The sequence below is a fragment of the Emydura macquarii genome, unplaced genomic scaffold (genome assembly GCF_026122565.2).
Source record: "Emydura macquarii macquarii isolate MOO-44397 ecotype Brisbane River unplaced genomic scaffold, CSIRO-AGI_Emac_v2 contig_1363, whole genome shotgun sequence".
Taxonomy (NCBI): Eukaryota; Metazoa; Chordata; order Testudines; family Chelidae; genus Emydura; species Emydura macquarii.
Genome location: NW_027131500.1, coordinates 7078858 through 7103215, shown reverse-complemented (window position 1 = coordinate 7103215; position 24358 = coordinate 7078858). Strand labels below are relative to the sequence as shown.

General features: G+C 39.3%; 1 protein-coding gene across 3 annotated transcripts in view; it reads right to left on the bottom strand.

Annotated features, from left to right (window-relative positions):
- Positions 1-24358, bottom strand: part of GPM6A (glycoprotein M6A) — a 301542-nt gene that overhangs the window by 28984 nt on the left and 248200 nt on the right. For all 3 annotated transcript variants that reach the window (XM_067551709.1, XM_067551707.1, XM_067551708.1), the window contains one exon: positions 5438-5594. In XM_067551709.1, the coding sequence (XP_067407810.1) occupies positions 5438-5594 (157 nt within the window). The remainder of the gene's footprint in view (positions 1-5437; positions 5595-24358) is intronic.

Below are 24358 nucleotides of genomic sequence, written 5' to 3'. Positions count from 1 at the left end.
AGGAAGACAAGCAAAGATGCAGAATCACTGCTGCTGTAAGAAATTAATCATAAGTGGCTAGAAAGACACCAGCAAAGAAAGGCAAAAGTTTACATGTCATTTCTGGAACGTTCAAGATGAGTTATACGTAGTGAAAAGTATGCTAACGAATAATGACAAAGAATCATCCAAAGCTCCTTAGAAGAGGAGATTCTAAATGGAATATGCACTGGGCATTTGGGAACAAAAACATTTAAAAGATGGGGAAAACATGTTACAGTTTGTACTGTCCTAGAATAACAGTTCTAACTGAAGATCAGGTAGCAAGAGAGTGCTGTATTGACCTGAAGCACAGACAGTAAAAAACCAAAAGAAAAAATCACTAGGACCTAGAAGATAACTGAGTGACCTGGACAACTACTGAGAATAGATTTCTTCTTAGGGAAAGGGCTACTTTCCATATGTATCATTTTTGTATCTAAAGTTATAAATATTTACTATATGCTGGCATCCTACATGTGTGCTGTATTCCCGGATAACACTCACCAGGTAAAATCTACATTGAAGCCAGACAGCTATCCTTTGACGGCCCATCAAAGGCGATTGACTCTCACAACGAGCTATAGAAGAAACTCACTCCTCCCAGCTGGCTCTTTCTGCAGATGCCTTAGCCTCCAAGTGGCCAGTGGCTTGCCCTTGTGAGTCAGCAAGCCATGTAAAGTCATGTGACTTGCGCATGTGACTCTGGACTCCATCTTGTGCCTGTACTCTTCCACTGTGCTGGGGGTTTTGTTTGGGATAGTAAAATTCCCTCAACGTGGGAAAGGGTATAAAAGACCCTGGAAACGTCTCCATTTTATCTTTATTTCTTTGGACTGGATTTCTAACAAGGAAGTTCTAAACAAGCCTGGTGAGCCCCAAGCTTTTGGGGTAATTTCTAGAGAGACATTTGCAAACTAGCAGGTTATTTCATCACTGCTTCAAACCTGATATAAGAACTTTGCAAACACTTGTGTGTATATGATTTCCTTAAGCATTTTAACTCTCTACTTCTTTTCTCTTAAAAATAAACGGTTAGATTTTAGCCACTGAAGGATTGACAGCAGCGTGATTATTGGGTAAGATCTAAGAGTTATATATTGACCTGGCTATGTGGCAGATCTTTTGAGAGCAGAACCCTTTTTTTAAACTGATTTTAAATAACCACTCATCATAAAGTCTAGTGTCTGGGTGGGGAGTTAAGAGTTGGGATGCCTAAGGAGACTGCATTTTGTACTTTTGTTAATCAGTGTGGTGAGACAGAAATTTATTTTTGTTACTGGCTTGGTATATCTAATAATAGAATAACCACCAGCCTGGGGGAGGGAGGTGTCTGCCATATTTCTCAGCAGTTTGTCCTGAATCTGATATCCTCAGCTGTGACCTCAGCTGTGTTACATGGTGACTAATTAATTAATGCCCTCCACAGCTAGGGGAGATAAAATTCTGCTTGTCATGTGCCTTAGATTTTTTTGACTGGGTAATGGAAAAGGCGCTATCTCACAAATATCTAGCATTACCACTACAAAATATTTACTAGAAACTGAATGAAAGCATGAAGCAATAAACTTATGCAACCATTCAAATTTTAGTGAAATATATAGATTCCAAAAAATCACTGTTCCCACAGATGACATAGCTAGGAGCATCATATGCATCTAATTGCCAGAGATGGAAGAAAAATTAGTCAAACTGACCCATAACATAATATGAAGAATCCAAAGAAAGTCATTTAAATACATATCTTCCTGAAGCTAGGGTATGTGAAGAGGTAATATGAATACCAAGAAGGTGCAATCTTTCTTTAATATTTTCTAATGACCTAAAACTAAGGCCTTTTTTTCATTTCCAAAATAGCAAATCTTTTCAGTTTAAAAAGAAAAATGATTACTTATGTAATAAGGGATGCCTGGAAGCAAAGATTTTAGAAAGGAGATGCTGTGATGATTGAGAAATGAGTCTTTCATTTAGTCAGCTGACTGACATCACAGGTGGAAAAGATGCATCCCACGATCATCAAGGTGTTTGAATATAAATGGAGAGTCACCTGATCTCAAATATATTAACTATGTCACAAGTGGTTTCAGGCATAATTGAATTTTGTTTCTCATTTTCTGGCTAATCACGCTCCACTGCCATTCTATATATCTATTTATTTAATTCACAGAATATACATGCAGTGTTGAGAAATGTACGTAAGAAGACTGAAAACCAATTCCGATCTGTGTTTTAATTTATTTAACATTCCTGTGCTGCCCTTATTTTACTTTCTTTAACAATAAATTAGCTCTGAAACGATTGTCACTGACTCTTACCATTGACACTTCCTCAGGCCTTGTCTACATGGGCAAAAACGGTGCTTTTTTCAACTGAGTTAGCTTAACCTGATTGAAATCCCCTTTAAAGCACATAGAGATGTAGATCATAAGCTTTAAGATAATATGAACTGACCCGGTTCGGTTGTATTGTAAATAGAAACTAACTCAATTGAAAAGAAGGCTCTTGTTGCCTGTGTAGAGAGGCCCACAGGCATAAAAATCGGGTAGGTTATAAACAGCGTTATTAAGAAAAATCTCTCTCAAAACTCGTTTTCAACAGAAAATTAGTTTTCAACAAAGTGAATTTCTTTATTTTTGCAAAATTGTCAGCTTTCAACAGAAAAGTTTCAATTTTTGTACAAAAACTGAACATCTGAAAATCAAAACATTTTCAGTTTTTCAGTGAAAAGTCAAAACTTTCCACAGAAAATTGACAAAAGCCTTCCCCTCCCCCCCCAAAAACACACATTCTTCCCTGGGGAAACCCTCTCCTCCCCCCCCCCCCCCCATTTTCTAACTAGTTCTAATTACTGGTGTAGTTAATACATACATGTGTAACACACTTCATTAAGATCAGCAAGTGCTGATGGTGAAGCAGAAAAGAACTTAACTTGATTCCCAGACCGCCAGGTGAGCCTGCAAGGCTACTGTTCAGAAATATTTTTTTAATTCATAATTTGAGCAAATTTTATCTGGAATCACTGAGACACAACAAACATACACCCTCATTTTTACAGTGCCACTTTCAAGGTAGAGCCATTTATGTGATTTCAAAATTATTTTAAAATGCAAATAGTCCGTGCATATGTGACCAGAAAGAGTACATTTTTTCACTTTTAGAATACATTGCTAGAAAGCTATTGATTGATTCTGTTAGTTGAGTTTTTTGTTTTTGGGTAGTGTTTTTTTTTTAATTTGCAAGATGAATATCCCAGAATTCCATATAAGGAAGACTTCTTGCAGCCTGCGTAATGAGCTAATCCTCCTCAATAGCATAATCTCCATTTGGCAACCCTACAATTAATTTCTCCTATCTGATCTACATAGCAACAGCACCATCTGGGCTACACACAAAGGGCCACCTTTCATTATTTTTAATAGGAGTTACAGGTCTAATTCTCCATGTATCGGGCTCAGAATTTACCCTCCCACGTATAGGGATGTGAACAAGAGAAGTGTAGAAATGCAAAAGCACCATGACAGAACTGAAATACCGTTTTAAACAAAATCTTTTTCAAATAAAAATTGTTGCTTTTCTCTACTTATTATTTATATAAGAATTATTTTTAAATGTGTGAGAGAAGTAAAAGAAACACGTGTAAACAAGACTGCCTCACATTTTAATTGATGTAAATCTGAATATTTTAAGAATGTAGATTTGTAGGCTAGCTTAAAATAAAACTACCAATAAAAACTCCACTGATCTTTTATCATGTCAAGATTCCTACTGATCTTAAAGAAGGTCATAGGGAACCAGAGCAGGAATCAAAGCATGGGAAGAAAGGAGAGGCCAGGAAATAGAGAAGAGCTAACTCAGGGAGGTCAGCTAAAGAGGCAGGCCCTGTGAGTACAGAGTACAGCCCTGTGACTCCCATCAACCCGCAGAGCTCCCTGCTGAGAGTGCTCATGCTTTTAGTTCTTCCATGGGTAATATGTTCCTTCCCTCCTTCAGCTGCCAATGCATGTCAGACATTTCCAAACAAATATAAATCAAAGGAATTTCCCATTTTCATTAAGCTGAAATTAAGGTTGCGAGCACATGTCAGAATCTCAGGTTGTTGTTTTTTTTTTTTTTTTTTTTTTTTAGAGGTTAGTTATCAAATAGCTACCAAGAAAGGCCCAGGAAATTCAGAATTAGAGTTTAACCTAAAAGATACCCAAACAGTTGAAAATATAGAAATGCAGAGAATGAGAGCTGCCATAGCAACTCCCTGGGGAAAAAAAGATACTCTCGGTGAAATCCTGACTCCATTGAAGTCAGCTACAAAACTCCCATTCACTCAAACGGAGCCAGGATTTCACCCTCTATGTCAACTTCCTCCAACCATAACAAACAGGTTCATCTTGTTATTGGCCACAAAAACCAGGCTGCCTTAATCTTAATTGTAGAGTGCCTGTATGAGCTTTGGGCTTCTTTACAGGAAAAGACATACTTCACATATTCCTGATTAGACAAATAGCATACTGAAGGCAATCATTTCACGTGCCAGCAACTATACACATGGTCTTAAACTGCAGGCTAGCATACATATTCAGTCCACCTAGGCCCAGTTCATAAGATTATAACATTTATTATGATGAAAGGAATAAATACTCTTTGTATTGGAGACATGTTTATGAAACTGTTCTAAAAATCAATGCTCTAGGCGTTATATTTTTACATTTCATCCACAAGTTGTATTAGTACAGTATCTAGTTTACATTTAAGATGTCTGCATCCATAGACTGAAGACTTCTCAAAGCCCACAAGATGATCAAAGAACTAGGTGGGGGGCTCAGTACAGTGACTTTTCCCAATTTATAATGTTCCCAGCCTTTAACTAACAACATCTTTAAAGGTATCAACAAGTCCTTGGTCCAAGTATTAACACCTTACCCTGTACTTATGAAAGGAACAAAGAAAAGAAGATGAAAGAGTGACATTACTATAGGGCATATTACAGTTGTTAGGATGGCCTTAAGTGTGCATTTCCACAATTTCAAATATGTGGATTTCTTTTCCATTTAAGCCTAACTAGGATTGCCTGGGTTTCTAATAGTTTATTTTTGATAACTGTTTTGCTCTTGGAAGGTTTTTATCCTTTGTCACCAGAATGTGCAGCCTTTACTTCAGCTCATCAATATATGCCATTTGAGAATACAGTGTATTATTAATACGTAGCTCTTATATAGCACTTTTCATCAGTAGACACTGCTTAACTAATATGGAGACCATTCATATTATTCCATTCCTTTCTTGTTGTAGTTTTTAACTGCTAAAATGTAAGAATAAACAACAACCGCTCTCCCTAGAAACATATTTCCTTGTAAACATATCCTAACCTATTCCAAAAATGGTACTGAAATTAACATAAGTAATCAAGGCTGTCATATTAACATACCCAGGCACTGACACATCTGCCACAGGTGGTTATTTTGAAATCTCCATAGAGATCCTTGATGGCACCAGTCGTGAAGAATCCCTCCACCATCAGCAAAATGCCGTAGACAAAGAATGCAGCTGCTATGCCATAGATCACATACTTGAAGATGTCAATCCTGTGCAAGAAATATGAAAGTTATTATCTCAGCAACCATTCAGTGATGACTCTGAAATATCAGTGTTGTATAAATAAGATCTCCTCAAGCATAAACTTTTTCAGAGTGGAAACTCTTCAGTGCTGATGTTCTATAATGATAACTGCATTTAAAGACTTGTGTTAATGTTGGCTTATGTATTATGTGGCTGTTACTTCTGAAGAATGGTCACACAAAAAATATGGGGTCCCTTCACTTCAAAGTATTTTAAAATTGTCCTCAATTAGTAAGAGAGCACTATTTAAGTCCATATATTTCCAAAGTCAATTCATTCTCATTTGACTTTATCAGCTAAACAGTGAAATAGGATTAAAATACTTCGACAAATTTAATAAACAAAAATAAAAACACAATTCTGAAATATTGCACTCTCTTAAAGGCAATTCTGCTTCCTCAGCAGTTACTGATTTTGAAATGTAGTATCACGAAAAGAGGTTCAGTCACTATCTTCAATAAACTACTCATCACTGTATAGTTATATTTAGTTCTCAAATGGCAATGGCAATCTCTGCTAACACCTCTCTCTCTCCATTATTTTTCATCCACTGTTCCCCAATGGACAAAGTGCATTTTGGGAGATAGCATTTAAAAAGGATCCCTAGACACCATATTGAACCTGGCCCTTGTTACTGTTAGCCACACATGGCAGAAGGGTTACATACTCATGTAATGTCTTCCATCCCAAGGGATCTAAAAACACTGTATAAGCTATTGGACAAGTCCTGCTCACCTACTCACAGCAGTATGAGTACGAGTATTATCTATATTACGGTCGTGTCTAGAGGCCCCTGCTGAGATCAAGGACCAATTATGTGGGCACTATAAACGCATACACACATTTCCTGCTCTGAAGAGTTAACAGTCTAAGACAAGGCATAATAAACACCACAAGGGGACTACACACAAGAGTCAAGCAAGAATTGAGATCTAAATCTAGGAATAAAATGTGAATTCTCTGCTATGTTTCTAAGAGGGGGCTTTAAGTCACCTTTTCACCCTTCTAATCCTGGAACGCTCTAGTGGCTAGAAATGCTCCTGGCATAGAATACGCATTCCTGAAGGTTTAAGTAATGGCAGTTTCTCCAGGCAGTGCTATGGGCCCCAGCATTGCCTGGAATCTGCACAGTGTGGCCTGCTGTGACGCAGCTCTCTCTGTGCCCCTCCTACCCCGTCTTGACCCCAATACTTGGGCTTGTGCGGAGATCCTAAGAAGGCAGCCTTGTGATTATCTTTTGTGGTACCTGAGCCAGGGGAATTCCCCCACAGCAAAATCCTGTGTTTTGTAGTCCCTTCGTGATGCTCCAGCCCATTTACCTGCTATAAAGAGATTAGACTGGAGGGGGGAGGATTTCACAATTTGATTTAGATGAGAAATTTTCAAACTTTTCCATATCAGGACCACTCTGCAACCAATAGCCCAGCCCCCCACTCATCTATGTGGAATCCTCCTGCCATTTAACAATATGGACATGGCCCGGAGTTTGTACCCCTTGATATCTGTTTGCAATTCTCCTGAGGGGTCACAATGCCCAGGCTGAGAACCTTTTATTTATATTAATCCTTTAAATCAGCAATGCGTTTCAACCATCTGTTGGGTGAAATGAAGGACCACACAATATTCCAACTATTATTTTGTCCTATTATGAAATGTCAATAGTACCAGTGCTATAATGATCTGTCATGTCATTATAGCATGACTTGGTATGTCATCTCATGCATTACTATTACTGCTGTAATAAAATAATGTAAAAATACAAATATAACATTGAAATAAAATACATTTTGAAATGGAACAAAACATTTTGGTTCCTTTTCTTTCTGTGGGAATTGTTGTCCAAAATCAATATGATTTCACACAGAGATTCAGTTTCATTGAAATGGCATATTCCACTCGAAAACAGTTTCAACAACAAAAAAAATTCAACCTCATCTACAAAACGTAACTGTAAATGTAGATTTTAGGATAACAAGTCTCAAAGCCCAAGTAATGTCTATTTGAATTTAAAAAGCTTGTGAAATTGCAGGTCATCCAAACTGAGACATAAGTGTGCACTTTACATAAAGTGTCTCCGCATAAATGCCACTACAGGTGTCTTCGGTGTTTCTGGGAACAGTTGAAACCTTGAAACAAGCTTTATTAATTGTTTACCAATGATCTAGCACATAGTTTCTCAAGCTGTGGTGCGCGTACCCCTGGGGGTACCCGAGACACAGCCAGGGGGTACGCGGCGAAAAACCCAGTGAAGGGTGGTGGGCAGCAGCCACCGGCTTCTGGGGGAGGCGGCGGTAGCCGCCAGCTTCCCGCCCAGTCCCGCCTCCTAGCTGGGAGGTAGACAGCAGCCGCCAGTTTCTTGGGACGCCAGGCGGCAGCTGCCAGCTTGGGCAGCAGTTGCTGGCTTTTTGGGAAGCCAAGTGGCAGCCGCCCATGTCCCGCCCGGTCCCAGCTCCCAGGTGGGAGCCGTCAGCAGTCTCCTCTGCCTTGCGAGTTGGGCTCACAGCTGGGTGGCTGCCACCCGTGCCCTGTCTCTGAGCCAAGAGACAGCCTCCCACACCCTGGCTTGAAGATGGGCAGCAGCTGCCTGATGCCTGCCCACATTCCTGGGTCCCAGCCCATGTGGAAGCCTTCTCCACCCCAGCTCAGAACAGGTGGCAGTCGCCCACCTCCCGGGCTGTTCCCGCCTGTGAGAACACCACCTGACCCCACCACCGGGCCATAGTGATTGGCTAGCGTTGACCTTTGCTCCTATATGGAGGAAGGAGGGGAGAAACAGCAGGGGGTTTGTGATCTGTCATAGCCACACAGCATTGCAGAACTCAGAATTCTCCTGCTTTACGAGAAATAGTCATCCAGCGGTAAAGGGGGAAAATATTATATTTCTCAGAGTGGAAAATTGAGTGTTGGGGTACTTATTAAAATTTTCAGAAGTTAGGGGGTACTTGCTACTTAAAAGGTTGAGAAACACTGATCTAGCACATGGGTGAGGGCAAGATATGTATCATTATTAAATTGAGTCAGCATCTAGAAAATAATTTAAGAGTAACATTTTTAAAGGGTGATGAATTGAAAAGGGCTGAGGAAAAAGACATGCTAAGCTTTTATCTTTAACAAGGTGCTGTATCCTAATAAAGAATCTGCTCTCAAGATTTTTTTCTGCTACTTTTCCTTGGTTCACAATTAGATGACTCTAAGGAGTCACATTTGATATCTGAATTTAGAAACTGGATATCTGAGCTAAGGATGTAGATATTCAGAGGGATTCGGTCTAATTCATCTGCATGTCTAGAAATCTCATAGTTGTTCAGAAAGTTGTGTCATTTCTCATGTTTGTTCTTAGATGTTAAATTAATTGTCAAAAATCCCCTTTCGGTTGTTTTTATGATAATTCAGCAAGTATAAAATTCATTATACAAAAGGACCTTGAATGATTGATTTTGAAGCAAATCTTGCTATTATTTATGAAGATATATCCTGATAGTAAAGGAAATAGACAAAAACAGTTAAAATAGATCTTGAGAGACCTTGATTATAGGTCCAGTTGTAGCTCCCATACCAGACATTATACACTGCCATAATGGTGCTGTTGGAGCATCATAGGGCTGAAATCAGCCTCTTCACAGGCCTCAGTGTAGGAAATATACCCATATTGCTCAGTGCTATAGAGATTCAGAGCTGACGTGAACCTGTAGGGATTCTGAGATGTGCACTCCATTGGTAATTGAGTGAAGGCTGGTGTATTTTGACCACTGCAGCAGCAGAGCATCTGGGTGGAAAAAAGGTGGCTTTAAGTCAACTTTGCTACACCTCTCTAGGGCTGCACCTCCTGTGCTGCTCTTCTGAAAAGGCATGCCACAGAACCGAGCCCAAAAGTCTACACTGCAATTAAATAGACCCATAGCCTGAGCCCCGCGAGCCTGAGTTAGCTGACATTGGCCAGTCACCAGTGTTTAATTGCAGTGTAAACATACCCTACAAGACTCCCATTGTCATCAGTGGGAATAAAAATAGACCCATAACTTCCATTAAAATTAATGGAAACAGGACATACCCCTATTGTCTTCTGTTGAAGCAGGGTCAGGGTTTGGTCTTGTCTAAACTAGGATTTTTCAGACCCATAATTTCCCACAGGTGCAGTGGAAGTGAATTAAGATAAACTGAATTAAGGTCACTTTAATTCTGAGTGGCTACATTGGAGTTTAATGCAGTTTAACTAATCCACTTTGAATTCACACCTTTAGTTCATTAGGATTAACTTTCCTGAGTGTCTCCATGTAGACAAACCTTTAGATCTTTTTGAAAAAACACAGCCTTAGTATAGACACAACCTCTTTCTGTGTGTCTGTAAAAGTGAGAAAATACGTTGCTCTCTAATGGCTGGTGGCAATTTAAAAAGGACATTTGGTATTGCAACAGCTGACACCTAACAGAAATTTTCCTTTAGTTCAAGAGACAGATGTCCGTGTTTCTGGGGTTGAAAGGCCAGGTTTCTAGTCTTGCTCTGCTTAATTATGGAGAGGACCAGCCCCTCCATAGGTAAGGCTGGAACTACAGTCCAAACATAAGGCTTAACTTGATCCCTATGTACTTTAGCTCCAAAAAAAAAAAGAAAAATTCTTAGGCTTACAAATGTTCAGAATAAAACCCACTAACAGCTAGAATGCTTTAAAAAAATTATGATTAAGTACACATTGAGATTAAAAGATAAATAAATGAAAACTCCATCTAAAATCTCTTGCAATGTCTAATGCTTGTGTGTGCCTTGATCTGCCCAGCGAAATCACATTATATCACAAAATATGAAATATAGGTGGAATTTGACATTGGCTCATGCAAGAAGTTTCTAAGGGCAGGACTGGTGAAATATTCAGAAATGTCCTTTGTTTAAAAACTAGCTTTGATTCTTTTGGATGAAGCTGATGAGAGTAAAATGGCTTCAAATATTTATTGTTAATGGTATTATTGTTTATGCTTTAGTAAGACCCCAAAAACCCATTTAGGATTGGGGGTGCCAGAAGTCAAGAAGGTCCAGGGGAAGAGCAAAGAGGGAGTCAGAAGCCAGTGGGTTGGGATGTGATGAACAGGAGCAGGGGAAGAAAGAGGGGACTGAGGGGTATATAGTGTTAGAGAAGGAGAAGGACAGGTGGCTGGAGGGGTTAATAGGAGCAGAGGGGGAAGATGACTGGAGCCAAAATCACAAATCTTGTATTCAATGCAGGATTTGGATAGTGTGCATTAAATGGCCTGAGGCATACACTGAATGAGGAGGAGGAAAATAAATATTGAATAACTACCCATTCGGGGATCTTGTGGGAAAAATCTTATGTGATCATATAATTAATGTAATCATACTGCATACACACAAAGGGGCTGAATTAAGGTTACAGAGGCAATCCTAATCATAACAGCTTCTAATTTCAGAGAGCTTGACCTCACAATGTTGTATTAACATAGGCTTTTTGCGCACGCGCACGCACGCACGCACGCACATACAGTATTAACATAAAGAAGAAACACTATTTTAAATGCAGTTATTGCAAAACAATTGTGTTGATAGAAGTAAAATACATTTTTGGAGACTGAAGAAAGAATTCTTTTGTACATTGTCAAAATCTTGTAGAGAATATTTGTGTTATGGGCCTATTCAGGTAGAAATCAACATGTTCATAAGATTTTTCAAACCTATATTTCAAGCTATTCTTGTATTGATCTAAATTAAACCAGTCTGACTGTACAGGTTTTCCTCTCTCAATTTTTTCTACTGTTGGTTATTAATTATTCCACATTCAGCAGACTTCATAAATAATTAATCTGAGTTTGGATTCAATCCAACCTGAGAGACATGAGAATAGCTCTAGAGAAAATATTCACTTTTTTTTCCCCCTAACAGAAGCAGCCACTGTACTTTGCCACCCGAGTGTGCTGTCATCTTGGAAGAACAAACAGGGTGCAATTAGGTACAGAGTGGCCTGTCCCAGCAGAATGAAGTTACAGATGGAAAAAAAAATAGGTCATCTAGTTCATTCCCACATAAATTCTCTTCAGTATTTTTCCTGGTGCTTTAGCAAATCCAGTTTCAATAATAAAATAACAACAATTAATAAGATAAACCCAACACGCTTTATGAACATTCAAAAGCTGTAACTGAACTTTAGAGAAGAGACTGTTGTGACAAATGGTATATAGACTCTGCTGTGGGTTCAGCTGTTTGAATGAGGAAAGGTGGATTTACAAACATGACAAAATTTGCGATGTATAATATTTGCAATAGATTATTCAACCACCCATTGAGTTGGTCAAAAAATGAAAAAAGTATTTCCAAATAATTATTTAGTGAAATAACATTCAGAGTTGTAATGGAAATGAAGGATGACCTCCTCCTAGAACAGTGGGGCAAGGTGGTTCCCAGGAGGAAGAAGAGGGTGTAACGAAGGCCCTCCTTCATATTTGGTTGATCATCAATTGATATAGCAGCAAGTAATCAGTTTGGTGCTACTTACATGAAATATGGAAGCACATACTCATATGTTCTTAGATTTTAAGGCCAGAAGGGTCCATTATGTTCCTCTAGTCTGACTTCCTGCATAACACAGGGCATAGAACCTCACCCAGTAATTTCTACATCAAAATATGTGTAGTATGGAGCCAAGATCAGCTGTGCCTGTTTGTATGCAATGTTGAATTAGATGCCTACTAACTAAACTCCTTGGTTATAAAAAAAAAAAAAGGACATCACCACCCATCACCCTCAAAGGGTACGTCTATTTTGACGACATCACCATTGGCGCCGCCAGATTGATTCTTCAGGATTGATTGAACAGCAGTGGAGACCTGCTCAATCAATCTGGAAGTCGACGGCATTAATCTGCCTCCGCAAAAAGATTAACACTGTGTCGATGGGAGGGAATTTCCCACTGGCGCAGCATAATGGAGACACCTCGGTAAGTAGAAGTTCGGAAGTCGACGGGAGATACACAAGCTACTCTGTGTAGCTTGTGTATCTCCTGTTGACTGCCGCCGAATTTTGCCGGCAGTGTAGACCAAGCCAAAGACTGACAGTAGTTCAGGCCACATAGCGCTTAAAAAAAAGTTCCAACAGGCTGAGCTCTTTCACATCTGATACCTGTGAAAATTCTCAGTTCTGCATTAATGAAGCTGTGGGGCTGTCTGTCTTTGGGGAAAAGAAAGTTAGGCTTTCTGTGATTGGGGTGCTCTTGGAGAACAGACTGAAGATTTGCTGGGCCGACACCATGATTATCTGAAGGTTTCTTGTTTCCCTTGAGGCACTGACATAATGGGGATTATCCTGTTTTTGAAGGAGACTCTGCCATCAATCTTTGCACGGAACTCTCCTACGAACTGAGTGGCAGGGTATGGCCATTTATTATTTATTTAGTTTTGTTGAGTAAGGACGGTGTGTGGAAGAGAGAGAGTGCAAAGAGCCGTGATCAAGAGGCTTTTCTGATTGGTATTTGTAAATCAAAAGTTTGCCAGTATTGCCTCTCCCAAGATTATGCATTAGTTCCTATTGAGAAGACTTGGAGGCAATAGCTTTTCAGGCTTTAGGAGCCAGATCCTCAGCTGGTGTAAATCAGCATAGCCCCATTGAAATAAATGGACCTACACTGATTTACACCAGCTGAGGATCTGGTCAAAAAAGTCAACTATGAGTCTGCCCTGTTTTATACTGTGTCCTAAAATGGATTAATACTGTAGGAATTCTGAAGCAATTATACTGTGCATTATAGTCATGGTGCACTTTCCATCCTGAGTGCTGAAAAATCAGTAGTCAGTCAGCAGAAAATGAGAGATTTTTTTCTATCCAAGCTGTGTTATAGTGCTTTGGAATGCTCAAAATTCTAGCCAAGGCAGGGGATTTTTATTTAATTATAATACATATATATTGCAAACTCTTAATGATGGCTAACAGCAACAATACTCTCCTTGGATGTGCCGTGTGTGTATCTGTCTGAATGTATAATGAGACAAGGTGAGTTAAGTAATATCTTCTCCAGACCTTAAGAAGCGCTCTGTGTGAGCTCGCAAACCAACAGAAGTTGGTCCAATAAAAGATATTACCTCATTCACTTTGTCTCTCTAATATCCTGGAACCAACTTGGCTACTGCATACTGCATAAAATGAATGTATAATGTAACTTCTCCAAATACAGATAATGGAATCAGAAGAATACAAGTGTTGAAAAGAATGTAATTACAAATAAAGTCCACAGGTGATCAATTGAACACACCATTAAATTCTTTCCAGATACTTAGCGTTTTACAATATTTCTATTTCCAAGTTAACAAAGAAAAATAAATGTAATTCTCACAGAACATAGGCGATTAATTCAATGGATATAGAAAGCACTAAATGCTGATTAGATTAGCACAGCTCAGTTCATATTTTAAATGTGCACATTTATTTTTCAAGGTTGGCAGATACACTTCACAAAAATAAATACAGGGCATGATCAATAAGATTTGGGGGGGAGGGTTCAGTTCTGTAGGGAATGGGCCTTGTAAAATTTGAGTAACTTTTTTGTTCCTGAGATATTAATGCCCACTAATCAGAAAGACGACAGAATACTAGTGTAGCACATGGGTTATGAAACTAGGCACATTTCTTTTATTATTATATGCCACAATAAAGGATTGGTTAATACTCAGAGGCCATGAATCAAATTCACTCATGCTGGCAGAGAGAGGTGTAATATATTTCTCTCTGTACCAGCTGATCCCTCCCGCACCCTTGGGGGTTTCACCCTGAGGGAAGGCAAAGAATGGCATTGCCACCTACCCTGGCTCAGAGCTTCCAGTTTGCAGGGGCAACTTTACTGCTTTAATTTTTTGTGAGGGAGAGGGGGGAATCCACAGAAGCCCGGGCCATAGAGAATGCTGAGGAGATGCACTGATCCTTTGCATTTAGCGGTTTCCCTAGCAAAGTCTCTTCTCGAGCCCTGAGAGCCATTCACTGGAAGGAACTTTGCAGCCACTTTCTTTCCTCATTAGTGGGCTTCTGAGATCCTGTGACTGGGTGTCCACCAAATAAATGCAGATTAAATTTAGTCCCTAAATTACTGCATTTATTAAACTTAATGCCACTTAGTTGTGCTTAAAGGAGGATTTGGTGATAGGTGTTTCCATGTCTGAAGGCAATTTTGGAGAATTAAGAAACAGCATAAATAAGCAGAAAGAGGGAATTATCAATATCCATACATTGTATAGAGAGTAAGGATGGAGCATGCCGAATAACACCACAATTAAGGCAAAAGCGTATACAATGTCTCAGAAAAAAAGAAAAATGTAAGTAATAAGAAAACATCAATGTAGCTCCAGGAGGGACTTTTCAGAGAGATCGGGTTAATACACAACCTATGCTAGGCATGAGGAATTGGGAAAGGGACAAAAAGAGAATATACGGTGGTCAATTAACGTTTGCAGTGAAATGATAAAACAGAACGTGTTAATGCTAGCCACAGTAGCTAGGGGAAAAAAGAGTGTCCTAGGGCAATCCCACCTGAAGTACATCCCAGCAGCAGAACAAGTGCACCTTCCTCAATTTCCCTCCTACAGAGTCCCCAATAATTCAACGCAAGCTTTCTTGTCACAATAATACCCCTCCTTGGGGCAGGTATATTACAAAAACATAGTGCAAAACAGTCCAAACAGTCCAAACATAGTCCATTTCTCCCACCCAATGTATATAGTCCTTAAAATCCCACATCTAGTCCATCATTTTAGCACACACTGTGCTCCAGCATCTTCCACCATACCTGGACTTTTCTTAAGTTCTCTCCTTTTACCAGGAGTGCCACCCCAGCCCTTCCAACTGTAGTACAACCCTGCTCTTTCCAGCAGGAATCCCCACAGCCTCTGCTGGGGTTCATCCCCACCAGAGGAGACTCTATCACTCCCCCTATTCTGTTGACCTTTTCCACCTCTGCAGCACAGTCTCATCGAGGGATAAGCCCTCCGCCACTCCCCTGCCTTCAGCCCTCTCTAGCCTTTGGCTCAGGCTTGGAAACCAGCAGGCAACTCCATCTGCTACTCTCTGGCCGTCAGCCCAGGCTCTCTGGCTTGGGCAGGTCAGCCAGCTAACCCCTCTTACTGCTCTCCTGCCTTCAGCCTTTCACCAGCAACAGCCTCCTTCAGGGACCTTCTACAGAGACCTCCTAGTCTCTGGCAGCTCTTTCCTGCCAATGTCTGAGTCTTTCAGGCAGCTCTCTCCTGTCCTTTTACCCCCGCCCCCTAGGGTTCAGGTGTCCTCTTTTAAAAGCTCAGCTGGTGGGCAGCTGCCAGTCACAGGTGCACTGGTCTCTTCCCTATAAAAGGGCCAGTGTCACCCTTTGACAAAGGACTTTTACAAATCCTGCCTATTGGTGAATGGAAAAAAAACACTTTAGAGGAACTAGAACATGTAATAATGGAGATTCCTTTCTAGGATGTAATGCTATATATTTCAAGAAGAATTTCATATAGAACCATATTAAATCATTTGCTAAACTCTTAATACATTATGTTTGCAATATTATCTCCATCTAACTTGTCAGGGACTGCATAAAGGAAAGCTCATAGGTTTGTTTGATATGATGTAGAGCATGTGAATTCATATTGCCTCTTGTTCTTTAAGAGGCAGATTCTGATAGCTTACTCTCATCGGGTAACACATGATCCTACTGACGTCAATAGAGTCCTTTGTAAAACAAGGTGTTATTCAGTAAGAGTGAGGGTATCAGAAGCTGACCTTAATTCTTTGTCATCTAGATGAATACTTGTTAATTCCCGGATTGCTTGCTTTATTAGGGGAGGGAGGATTGGGGTGAGATTCTCTGATGCACCTTCAAAAGGAACAGCAGACAACTCCCAACCCAGAAAGCATGGGGACTATGGCGGCTTTAAACAAAATTTGTGTGCCCTCCTGATCCTTATCTACTCCTGTTGCTTGAGAGGCACCGACATAATTTAGACAACCACAAAGTCTTGTCTAAATTATGGCAGGCACCCCTCCCAGCTTCTCTATGGGTCACAGCAAAGTTGCATGCTCTGCCCCAATATATCACTTCCACCTGCAACTCCACCCCCAGTATGTCTGCTACACCCGAGCATGCAAAGGGGATCTCAGAAGGCAGCCTTAGGGCAGTCTTTTGCAAGGCATATGCCAAGAGAATCCTCCCTCGGCCACAACTAGGGCCACTTTACTCTACTCCAGTCCCTTCATCTGGTGTACACTAAACCCTTGGATTGGGAGGGGAGAGTTATTTTGCCGTCTTTAGATCTCCTGGGCAATGGCCAGAGTTTTGCATCAAAGACTGAGCAACATTTGGCAATACCCAGTTTATACATGGATATACTCCTCTAATCTTATCATTGCAAAACTAATTCTATTAAGTAAACAAATGAAAATCAAAGGGAAATAAACCTTAACTCACATAAAAATAAATTACTTACTGAAACAGGTCTATTAACAGCATTTATAATCTTGGGCATGAGACCCTACTATGCCGTAATTTTAGCTAATTCTTAGGCTACATATCATCAAGAATGAGAGATGATTATCATGATATTAAAAATATGACTATGTAACTAAATATAATCGGCATATATAGACAGGAATATGGATCAAATATCTCCAAATACAGCCAATGTATGATTTTTCTAATATATCCAACTACTGAAGTGTGCAGAGAAGTATTTTGTTTTAACCAGATTAAGCCTTGATCTCGCAAATGTTTATATGTACACTTAATGTTATACATGAGAGTTGTCCACTGAAGACAATGCAAGCGTTTGCAGGATCAGGGCCTTATTTTGCGATCAGTCTCTGGATGGCAACTGAACTCTGCTGTCACCCTTAGGGTTGACTCCATCCTTACTGGGGTGTGACACATTGACAGGACAGAGTAAGAAACTCACACTGCCTCTGGCCTTGCTTGTTAGATCTTCTAGGTAAATAGAAGACATCTGTCTCCAGAATTCTCAGCGTGGTGAATTCACCAAGTACCTTCATTTATGTAATTTTTTTAAAAACAAAACAAGATTGATTTCTCTGAAGGAAATTTATTTCTGGCAATGTGTTGATTTGCTCCTAAGTTGTTCCTTCCTGCTGTGTTATGATTTTGAAAGCTCCCTATTTAATGACCTCTTCTGTTATCCACTAGATTTCTTTTTATGCACTGATTAAAATCTCGTTTGCTCTTTGCTCATTAAAATGTTGCCACAGCTCTGTTATTCTAGGTATGACTAGATTTGTGCTAATGCCTCCCAAATGTTATTTTATTTATATAAGAATATTTATTGTCTTTGCTTTTATTAGAATATGGAGTGCTAGACTGATATGCAGCTTTGATGTATTTTTTGTAAGAAAGTGTAATTTTCCTCACAGCCTAAGATTGCAAAAGTATTTGGGCCAAATGCTGGTGTAATCCACTAACTTTAATGTAGTTACACCAATTTATATCAGCTAAGTATCTGGCCCATTGTCATTTGCTTTAAAAGGTTTCTGATGCTATTTTTGTCAAGCTTTATTTTGTACATGTAACAGAATAATTCTAATGACAAAGCAACTGTCTCCTTTGTTTAAATAGTGCTTTAATTGAAATTGAAATGTATTCTTTAATATTATTTTGCTCTTTATGATGTTTGCTCTTTAAATGAGTTTTTATTAACCTTTAACACATTAATAAAAAAAAAACATTTGGGATTTATTCATACATAGGCTTTGTGCCGACACTCAGCACAGGGGTGAACTTCATCCTTAAAGCATAAATTCTGAGTCAATGCACAAACACCAATCAAAGCGTCATCAATGTGCAGCCATATCTGACTATCATCAGCACACTTGCCAGAAGCAAAATAATCTGAGTAGAGTGTCATGCAAATGAAGCACTGCTAAACCAGGACAATAAGCACTATAACCCCTGACCCTACCCTAAAACATAACTCCACAGTTCCTGCCTCAAAAAACCTATGGCGTGGCCTCTCTGTGGTTTTGGGGAGCCACAATTGAGGAAGGCAACTTCCATCCCTAGGTAGTCCACAGGTTTTCTGCCACAATTTGTCCCATTGATTGTGCAATGAATCAGTAAGCTTTATAAGGTCATATGCGATCTAATTGGATAATACCGCTGTACAACTGCAAGATCTTTCTCAATATAGGGCAGCATGCACAGCAGATGGAGTAGCATCACCTATCAATGTGACGCTACCAATGTACCAATGGAGCTAGAGCTGTGATTCCCAGCTTGTACAGACATTCTTATGCTAGCTCTCATCAAGCAAGTGTGGTAAAGTTTAGCAGCGAGCAGCAGCATGGGCTAACTGCCCTAAGTACAAACCTGCCTGGACCCGTTGATGGGGTGTATCCAAGCTGGGAATCACGACCCCAGCTCCAAGTGTAAGTGTAGCCTTAGATTTCTACAACTCTTAGGTGAAATAAGATAAATTCAAGAAGAGTTGCTGTCATTCATGAACTTGAATATCACAAACTTCTTAATTTCCTTGTTTTTGTTCTAAAACAAAATGCAAATAAATAAATAAATAAAAATGTCCACACCTGTTACAATGTGTGCTGTTACAAAAAAAATGGGCTATGTGCAAATACCTATTAATGATAGTGTTAAAGGGCATTGTCGATTCAATACAGCATTAAGCTCTAGTCCCTAAACACGTCAGAATACTTTTTAAAAACTTATTGTTGATGTTAGATTGCATCATTTCCTAAAGAATCTGTTATGGTTGATTTGTAAACATTTAGAAAGTTAGAAAGTTCTTCAGAAGCATATTATTATTATTATTATTATTGAGTGTTTAGAGACATTATAGTACATGATTTTTTAAACAACTATTTAAATAATTTTATACGATGGAATGTGCGGTAATAATCCTCATGAAAAGTCAGCGCATCTCTTTAGAAAACTCTAGGGCTAACAATTCTACATTTTTGTTTCAAATTATCAAAATTGATTAGATGCTATTTTAGAATTATCCTTTAAAACGATTAAAGCTGTTCATTACACAAACAAATGCAATGACAAACATTTTTTAAAAAATTTAATTCATATTTATTACTTACTTTATAGCAACTCCCAGAAGCCCCAGTCAGTTTCAGGGCTCCACTGTGCTAGGTGCTGTACAAACATATATAAAGGCACCATGTCTGGCCTCAAAGACCATATAATCTAAGGCCCCAGTCCTGCAATTGTGTCCATGCAGGCAGAACCTTACTCTTCTGTGGAATGCCAACTGAAGTGAATGGGGCTTTGCACTGGTGGAAGGAGCTGCCTTTGCAGATCCAATTGCAGGATCCAAAGAAGAGAAGTGACATACAAAATGTGTGGGGAGTCAGATACATTTTTTTTTAATTAAAAAAAAAATTTGTTTTAATTACAAATGTATATTTCTAATCTGAGTACCAGCTTTCTTCATCGGTTCTTTACAGTAAAAGAGGTCTTGTGGAGGGATTTAAAGGAGGAAAAGGTGATCTTATGGGTCACTTCAGGAAGAGTATTTCATAGATAAGCAGTAGCATAGAAGAAGGTACAGAGACCTTCATAGGTAGTAACATAGTTAAATCATTTTTCCCAGCTATTTATACAAATATGTGCTCCTTTCAGAGCTGGAATAGCAGATTTCTATTTATCTATATGTCGGCATTTATAAATTGTCTTTCCTATAGCATCTAAGTGCAGAGTTTCAACTCCTTCTTACAGCTAGTACACACATCTCTGGATATTCAGGATTTATAATGGAAACACTGAAATATCCTTTACCATAAGCAACAGTGGCCATTCTGAATGGAGTGTGTAGGATTGTGTGAGAGTCTTGATCTTGTGTAGACAAATTAGTCAGAGTAATGGATGTTATTAACAACCCTCCTCAAACTAACAAAGAATTGTCCCTGTAGAGTGCACATTAAATATAATGCACTATCACACACAAGATCAACCATCTATTCTTTTAGGATCTAGATTTTAGCAGTACCTTCTACACTGATACTACCCTGAACCTTAAGTAGGGGCCTAATTAAGCTGTTAATAATCAAAGTCAAGAACAGAAATTGCACAATCTGAGATAAACAAATGATTAAGCACTGCAAGATTCAAACCACTCTGAGCCAATCCATTGATCCCATTTATTTTGTAAGGGCAAAATATTTATAATAATTACAAACTGAGCACATAAATATTCATAACTTTCTGAATCTGTAAAATTTTCATTTGATCCATATTTCATCGTGCTAGAATCTTTGTTAGCTGGTTGTATCAGTTGTGGTAAAAATATAGTTACATTCATTATTGTTTTTTCATCTTATATTGTAGTTGGGGATACGACTACTTGATTTCTGTTGGACTATTTGACTTTCTTAGTTTCTGGTGTTCTTCATAGTAACGGTCATGCCTCTGGAACATGACATAGCTTGGCATTAACTTTTGTTCATAATAGCTCATGCTGATGTGTTACCACATGAGCTTTGCTTCCAGCCATAAATATGGTGGGTAACAGACAACTGATGCTCAAGCGTCTAATAATTGCAAGCATTTCTGAACAAAGCAAACAGATACCATTAATATTTCTATATCAGATACTATGTTGAAGAGCAAAATATAAAATATTGCATAGGTGAGGATTACACATTTTACATCTATACATCATGTAAATTCTTCTTCACTATACATCTAATCCTGGGACTGTTAATCAGTCAAGATTCCCATTGATTTTAATAAAAACGAGAGTCCTGTAGAACTTTAAAGACTAACAACTTTAATTTCTGCAGGCATAAGCTTTCATGGACTATAACCCACTTTGTCAGATGTAAGAAATATAAATCAGAGAGGAGGTATATATATATACATCTAAGGGTAAGTAACAACAATGGGGAAGTTAGGTATGAGCAAAGTCCATTCAGTTAGAGTAGTTGTGGCCTATTCACAATCATTGATTAGGAGGTGAGAATGTGTGAATAGTGACAATTACTTCTTGTAATGAGATAACCATTCCAAGTCCCTATTTAGACCCAGTTTAATTGTGTCAAGTTTGCATATGAGTTGCAGTTCTGCAGTTTCTCTTTAAAGTCTGTTTTTGAAGGGTTTTTTTTGTAGAAGTTTAGCAACTTTCAAGTCAGCCACAGAGTGTCCTGGGAGATTGAAGTGTTCTCCGACTGGTTTATGGATGTTACCATTTTTGATGTCTGATTTGTGTCCATTTATTCTTTTGCGAAGTGACAGTCCTGTTTGGCCAATATACATGGCAGAGGGGCATTGCTGGCACATGATGGCATATATTACATTAGTAGATGTGCAGGTGAATGAGCTCCGTATGGAGTGGCTGATGTGGTTAGGACCTGTGATGGTGTCACTAAAGTCGATGTGTGGGCAGAGTTAGCAACAGGGTTTGTTGCAGGGGTATGTTCCTGGGTTAGTGTTCTTTTTGTATGGTGTACGGTTGCTGGTGAATATTTGCTTCAGGTTGGGGGGCTGTCTGTAAGCAAGGATAGCGAGTGAGGGCTCATCTGCCAGGATAGATTGTAGATCCTTAATGATGTGATGGAGAGAGTTGGGGGCTGTAGGTGATGGTCAGTGGTGTTCTGTTGTTTTCTTTGTTGGGTCTGTCCTGTAGGAGGTGACTTCTGGGTACTTGTCTGGCTTTGTCAATTTGTTTCTTCACCTCTCCAGGTGGGTATTGTAGTTTTAAGAATGTTTTATGGAGCTCCTGTAGGTCTGTCTGAGGGATCCTGTCTGAGGGATTGGAGCAAATCTGGTTGTATCTTGGCTGTAGACAATGGATCGTGTAATGTGTCCAGGGTGGAAGCTGGAGGCATGAAGATATGTATTGCGGTCAGTTGGTTTTCGGTAGAGGGTGGTATTAATGTGGCCATCCTTTATTTGTATTGTAGTGTGCAGGAAGTGGATTTCTTGTGTGGACTGGTCCAGGCTGAGGTCCATGGTGGGGTGGAAATTATTGAAATCCTGGTGGAATTCTTCAAGGGACTCTGTCCCATGGGTCCAGATGATGAAAATGTCATCAATGTAGCGTAGGTAAAGGAGAGGTGCTTGGGGACAAGTGTTGAGGAAGCGTTGTCCTAGGTCAGCCATAAAAATGTTGGCATACTGTGGGGCCATGCAGGTGCCCATAGCTGTACCACTGACTTGTGGGTATAGATTGGCTCCAAATCTGAAATAGTTGTGGGTCAGGACAAAGTCACAAAGTTCAGCTACAAGGTGTGACATATCATCATCAGGGAAAATGTTCCTGATGGCTTGTAGTCCATCTTTGTGTGGAGTGTTGGTGTAGAGAGCTTCTACATCCATAGTCGCTAGGATGGTGTTTTGATTTTAATGGTTTTATCCCTATGGCAGTATTATTAATGGCTCTTTTTACAGAATAGAAATAGAGACTAGAGGACCAAAAGCATATAATAAACATAGAGGCCTGCCCTCATGGAGTGAGGAAAACCTTCCACAGATATGATATTTTTCATTCAGGGTAAGGAAAGAGTGCATGAGGCACTACAGCAAAGGTAAAATCTGCAAAGGGCAAAGCTGCTTTCTGGAAAACAAGACAGGTGGTAGGGCATTCTCATGATAGTCCTCTGAAATTATGGACATGAGCACAGTATAAGAACCTATATAGCAGATAAGAGAATTGTGGGAATCACTCCCACATCAGGTTCAACGAAGGCCAAGTCTGTGGCTCCTTTCTCAGACATTAGCCTGGGGGACTTGAAGGTTAAGGGAAGCTATTTGTTTACCAGTGATGATCCTTTACATCTCTAAAAGAAAATGGAGTAATGTGTATATGTTATTAAACTATGTACTTGTAAAGAGTGGTAGCTTCATACATACTGACATGATGGTCATCAGCAGGGCTCAAATCTGGGAACTTCAACATCAAAAGCATAGATTTATACCACTTGAACTAAAGGAAAAAATTAGCAGTATAAAGTAGGCTGTGACAGTCGCTGAAGTTACTAGAAGATAACTTGATGACAATACCAAACCAAACCAATTTGGTTTAGTTTAGTACTTAGTATTACACTTTCATGAAACAGGTGAATTTACTATACCCTCAACTAGCCTGGATTGCAGTATGTTAATCTTGCTATCATTTTCTAACAGAAAGACTTCCTAACTTTTCCTTCCAGGACTACAGTAGCCTCCATGTTTTTCCTTCAATCCATTGCATGGAAGCTAAGAAAGACCTAGATCTCATGAATATATGACTAATGGTCCTGACTCTGCTTTGCATATCAAACAAAAATTAGCTGCTAAAAATACTGCCAGGTCCTTGACAAAGTACAATAGCTGCACCCAGCAGTGCTGATTTCACAGTGCTTAAAATTCACATCGTGGAACCTACCTGACCACCATGGAGATGAAAGAAATCTAGCTCAAAGAGTTCGGACAATACGGCTTAACAATTAGCTGTCCACTTGGAATGATTTCAGGTTCCTGTCAGATTCAATGACTACATATAGAAATATTTTTCTTGCCCACACTTTGCTTCCCATGCTTATGATATGCAGTGTGATTCAGTATAATGATGGAGTTATTAAAAGAATGACTGACTAACACATTGCCTCTTACTGATTGCTGAATTTCAACTAGCACTATAGAACTGCTAGACTAACAGATTAGTCAACGGAGACCACTGACTTCTCACACTTAAAGTGTCGTAAAGTCAGTTCTCCGAAGAATTTAAATAACCATTTTTATTTTGATGCAATCCATTTACA